A 6,118-nucleotide genomic window follows, 5' to 3' on the forward strand; every position below is an offset into this window, starting at 1 on the left:
CAAACCCCCAAGAAAACGAAACATTGGCCCTTATTCAGATCAGTGCGTACTTTCCCGAATTCTTACGTAGCGGGCCGCACGCCACGCTGTGCGGACATCGTCCGTAGAAACGCCCACCGAGCCTCCGCATTCTGACGGACTCACTGTTTAAGAAGAGGGCGTGTGTACGGACGACATACAAACCTTGCGTGTGCGGTGGACACGAACAGATTCTGCACGGTCTTACAGCGTAAGAACGGTCTTACTGCGTCAGAACGTACGGGAACCTGCCCGTACGCACCGATGCGGTGTATTTACGCTCAAATCACCACTATTCTCATAAGACCCAAATCTGTACCATGACCCACTTATGCAATTAGGCAACCTCATTAAAAAGGGATTGTTTTTAATGGTCATCTATTATTTATCTAATTGATAATTAAACACTTTAATACCACTTTAGATTAACCCTTTCATCATGCTAAGTTCACAACATTATTTCTTGCCCCTTTACGCCCATGTGTTATGTATGCATATGTATATACCTTTTGCACCTTACATAAATAAACACCATTATTTATACTTATATACTTATAGTTATACTTATACTGTAAAATAAAACAATAACACACAGACCACTTCGAACTTTTAACACAAAAATTTATTATTACATAACAATCTATTAAGCAAAAATAAAAAACTCAAAGCAGGAGGTCACAAACGGTCTGCACCTCTGCGGCCATGTCCAGAAGGTGCTGCCGCAGCCTGAGTAGGGCCCCTCTTAACCCCTCGCCTTCTTGCCTCTGGTGATCTGTGGGCATGTTAAAGGGGGATCAACATTAATTATGCTATTCAGGTTTACCTTGTACAGTCAATCCTAGGTACCTACAGCATGAGAATTCATACATACAAACAATTACATAGCCAATACTGTTTGTAATGGGAAAAAAAAATGGGCCCACACACACACAGTGGCAATGTATGTATCAAAATCATAACAACACTTGAGCCTCACTCACAATTCTTCTGCCTTAACACTCACCAATCTCCTAGAAAGCTACATCCAATACAACATGCCACATTTTGCCATACATATATACCTGCATGTCACTGCTTAATAGCTAAACTGCATGATAGATAGATACATAGATACATGGATGGATAGATACATGGATGGATGGATGGATGGATGGATGGATGGATACATGGATGGATGGATACATGGATGGATGGATGGATGGATGGATACATGGATGGATAGATAGATACATGGATGGATGGATACATGGATGGATGGATACATGGATGGATGGATGGATGGATACCACATTTAAAGGCTAGCCTAGTCCCTCTACCCCTTACTTCCTGAATCATTGTCACAATGCCAGATAGGTGAAACTGCAGCACTAATCCGCTACCTTACACCAAACAATTTCTAAAGTCAATCCATCCAACAAAATAGCTTTGCAAAATACATGGCAACAACACGGGCCAACTGGCTAGAGGGGGCCCAGGGGAACTGCCCTCTTGTGACTCCATTATAAATCACGCCTGACCATACTCCATTGATGTTTTATTTGTGCTTGTATAGAAAGGCCCTCCATAAATAAACACTCCTCACCTACGTGAGCCTCCAGATTCCACATTTTCTGCTTGGGCCTATAACCCCTAAGTGTGTCTGTTGTAACCCACTTTTGTTTATTAATTAATAATAGAGTAAAACACACTAGATTCACCAGTGGTACCTAACAAATAGTACTACCACCAATTATTAATGATGCCTTATGTTTACCTACCAATTACTTCTACCTCCACCACCTCACATGCCTCCTCCTCGTCCAAGACCTCCGAGGCCACCTCCTCCAGGCCCACTTCCTCTGCGGCCTCCTCCTCCAGGCCCACTTCCTCTGCGGCCTCCTCCTCCAGGCCCACTTCCTCTGCGGCCACCTCCTCCTGGGCCACTTCCTCTGCGGCCTCCTCCTCCTGGGCCACTTCCTCTGCGGCCTCCTCCTCCAGGCCCATCTCCTCTGCGGCCACCTCCTCCTGGGCCACTTCCTCTGCGGCCTCCTCCTCCTGGCCCTGCTCACGGGCCTGTCTTGCACGGTCATGTGCTGTAAGAAAAATCAAAATGCAGAGTGTTAAATAAGGCACATGATTTGTTCATTCATCATGCAGCAAAAACAATGACATATTAGACCCACATTACAGCATGTCAAACATGAAGTACCACACAGATAGTGTATGCCATGTTTAACTCATGATCAACCAGGTTACCTTATTGCCAAAAAAAAGGTCATGGAAGCATTAATGTACAATTGGCCATTTAATGTGTAAACACTTACAGCATGCAATGCTGGCCCTTATTTGCTGGAGCTTTTCGGGCTGCCAGCGCCTCAGATCAGACCATCGCCGCTCCAGCTGGGCGATGGTCCTGCGCACCTGGGTGCGCACGAATATGCGCCTGCGGGCAGCGGCATATGCATGGCGCTTCTGCCGGTTTGTGACGAACGGACCCGCACGGCCTAGCCTGGTCTCCATAACGGAGACCAGTGCCCTCAGCTCCGCGGGAGAGAAGGGTGCTGCTCTCCCATAGGCCGCCATCTTAGCAATGGCACAATTCAAGCAATCATGTCCTGTAATTGGTTGTTCAGAGTGATATTTGGTATTAACTTTATTGTTCATTTTGTCATTAACAGCGTGTATGCGCCACAACAGACGGCTAACCCATTGCATCGCCAAACCACACTTGCTGTACCTTTGCATAGTTGAGCAGACCATGACATTACTTAGTATCTCCAAAACAGACAGGGTGAAAGAAGTTTGGAACCCATTATATATAATATAGTACATTCACCAAACAGGGGTGAAAACAACAGGTGAAATAGTGTGCATCACTAGCCAGTTACACCTAACTCTACAAGGTACTAAACTAGACAGCTTTATTATAGTCAAAGCTATACAGCAGAAACATAGCAAATAGTGCAAGACCTTTTCCCAATATTAGGCCATGGTGCCATGTGTACACTTACCTTCTACCGGGCCACACTAGAGATGTGAAATGAAGGGGGCGTGGCCTAGCGGTGCATGGAGTAGGACACGTTCCGACGGAGCTCCTGACCGCATAATACTGAAAAGCATCCTTTTGCAGAAGTGAGAACCTCTAACAGGGCAGAGGCTGACAGATTACGTACCCCTGACGGTGCAGAGTCGGTGAGGGGGTGTCTGTGCCGCCTGGACTGCCTGGTGCCGGTCCCCGCTGCGAGAGCTGCTCCCGTGACGCGCTGCCGGGCGCCATCTTGGGGGGAGAGACGGAGGAGGACGCCGAGGCGCTGACCGCGGGACACTGTGCTGAGAACGCTCCGGCTGCTGGCGAGGTAACTGCGCTCCCACACCCCCGTCAGCCGGGACGCAGCACAATCACAAACCTTGGGACAAATCGTGCTAAGCCAGCAGCGACGCCTGACTGGGCCCCCCCTCCCGCCGGCTGAAGGACGCGACAGTGGGGGAATATCTCACCTGTCAGAACCCCCTTTAAAACTACCTTTACCAACGGAGGGAAGGTGAGGAGACGGGGGGTGACTACACCGCCGACTGCGGAACACCGCTGAGCCCCCCCTGAGTGGACGGACCCCGGGCAGAGCGGTGAGTGGCACACCGCCATTTTATAGAGGGGAGCCCTGGCCGGAGCGGCGGCCATCTTGCCGATACATATACCTGGGGGTGATAAATCACTGGGAGCCCTGCACCACGCAAATAGAGGCTGAAGGTGACCCATTGCTCCTCAAATTAAGCTGAGTGCCTGCAGTCAAGGGGGAGACCCTATATAAGGATTTCCCTCCTCACCATTCTGTATTGCAAAGCACTACCTGGAAGCGTGGGACCCCAGTGTGATCTCCCTCCCCTTGGGCAAGTAGGAGGTTGCTGATCCAGGCCTGGATTCTGCTGGCGCCCCCCTCCCCCTCCTGGATGCGCAGGGCAGTGCCCAGTGCAAATACTGTACTACTATAACTCTGTTGTCCCCCACTGGACTCGCACCTGTTATCTCCCCCCCCTGAAACATCTCTGTTAGTGAGACATCCTGTGCACCCTGCCCCGTACCCTGAACACCTAATATTGTGCCTATACTACTATCTGCCTTTGATTTGCTACAAGAGGACTGCTGTGACCTTTCCCCCTCTTGTCGGATTACATCACACTCTATGTCCCGAAGGAACACACCAGCTGCTGCGGCGAAGCTGGCAAAATTTGGCAGGCAAGACCCTGCATTAGTCCCAGCGCCAGCTCCTGCTGAGCTCCCCTCCTTAGAGTCCGATATGGCGGAACCACCAGAGGTAACACTGGCACAGCTTCTGCAGGCAATTACGGATTTGGAGAAGAGGCTCGCTGGCAAGGTGGCGGAGGTGAAAATCGATATATCCTTCATAAGACAGGACATGCAGAAACTGAGGGACCGAGTTGAGGAGACCGAGACTCGAATCTCTACACTAGAGGACACCACCGCACCTATCCCTAATCGCCTCTCCACGCTGGAATCCCAGATGTCAACATGTCAGCAGAAGCTGACGGATTTGGAAGGGAGGCTACGGAGAAATAATGTGAGATTCGTCGGGCTTCCTGAAAAAGCGGAGGGTACAGATCCGGAATCCTTTCTTCAGAATTGGCTGATATCCCTGTTCGGTAAGGAGGCTTTTACCCCTCAGTTTGCAGTGGAGAGAGCACATAGAGTACCCACACGTCCACTGCCTCCTGGTGCACCACCACGCACATTTATTGCAAAGCTTCTCCACTACAAGGATCGGGACTCTGTTCTCCGACTTGCTAGATTGAAGGGCCCCCTTGTTTACGAGGGTCAGCGGGTGGCAGCCTTCCAAGACTTTTCTGTAGAAGTCCAAAAATCCCGGTCTCAGTTCACTGGGGTTAAACAACGCCTTCGCTCCCTCCAATTGAAATATTCAATGCTTTATCCGGCAAGATTGAGAGTAGTGGCTGGCACCCGTACCCACTTTTTCGACACACCCCAAGCCGCCTCGACATGGATGGACACACAACCGGCCCCGCGGGAACTTCCTCCTTGAATTGGCTCTCTAGTGTGTATACTGGTGACTGTCCCCTATCTGCATAATCTCTCTCTTTTTTCATAGGCACTCCTATTGGTAATGTATGAAACATAAGGCCATGGTGTTTAGGGATAATTCCGTGTCAAGAGGTATACTCTCCTATCTGACCAAATGAATATAGGTTGCGGTCAGGACTACCATGTACTTTAGGTCATAAATAATAGTTGCCCCCTAGGGGTTGTTTTTTCCTTTTTGACTGTTATTGGTTGAAACGTCTCCTTAGAGGAGTCGATTCGGGGTTTAATGTTAAGGGAACAAAGTGTACCTATGTTTGGGTGGGTATGCCGGGTGGGATGGGTTTCTCTTGTTTATGTTGGTTTTTTTATTTTTATTGAAGTGTGTGCATTGTTCCTATATATTTGCTCCTGGATGCTGGATGAGACGGGATGGCTCGACATGGCGTTTTCGCTGTGTGTTGTCTCCTCCTATCCATTATCTACACCTACATTGTGCAATGGTGAATATTATAGGATGGAATGTTAGGGGTCTTAACGACCGAGTAAAACGTACCCTGGTACTGAATCAGCTTAGGACTCGCTCCCCAGGAATCGCATGCCTTTTTGAAACCCACCTTGTGGGTAGCCGAGTGCTGGCACTTAAAAAACACTGGGTTGGGTGGTCCTTTCACTCAGTTTTCCACCCCAACTCTAGAGGAGTCTCAGTATTAATACACAAACGCATGGGTTTCAAATGTCAAAAAGTACAAATAGACCCTTGGGGCTGTTACGTTCTCTTGGCGGGTACCCTGTGTGACTCTCCCCTTGTAATATTGGCCATCTATAACCCACCTCCATATCAACCCACTATTATCAACAAAGCATGTACCTTTATGCAAGATTTCCCGTCATACCCAGTTATAAGTGTTGGGGACTTCAATGCTGTGATGGATGAATCTCTGGACAGGTGGAGACCTGTTCCCGGGGTGGACGAAGTGGGGCAACACCCTTTGCTCGACTTATAGGGGAGGTGGACCTGGTAGATGTTTGGAGGATAAGACACCCGACGGCTAGCTGCTTCTCATG

The 6,118-nt window shown here is 49.0% G+C and overlaps 1 protein-coding gene across 1 annotated transcript; it reads right to left on the reverse strand.

The window, feature by feature from the left end:
- Positions 1-488: 488 nt before the first annotated feature.
- On the reverse strand, positions 489-2,318 carry LOC146062590 (uncharacterized). The gene is made up of 2 exons (XM_083174677.1): positions 1,776-2,318; positions 489-790 (listed from the first exon to the last, which is right to left on the reverse strand). Exons 1-2 carry the CDS (start codon positions 1,999-2,001, stop codon positions 681-683), a joined length of 336 nt encoding a protein of 111 aa, XP_083030803.1. The 5' UTR covers positions 2,002-2,318; the 3' UTR covers positions 489-680.
- Positions 2,319-6,118: the final 3,800 nt, after the last annotated feature.

The sequence above is a fragment of the Crinia signifera genome, chromosome 3 (assembly GCF_055691185.1).
Source record: "Crinia signifera chromosome 3, ASM5569118v1, whole genome shotgun sequence".
Lineage (NCBI taxonomy): Eukaryota > Metazoa > Chordata > Amphibia > Anura > Myobatrachidae > Crinia > Crinia signifera.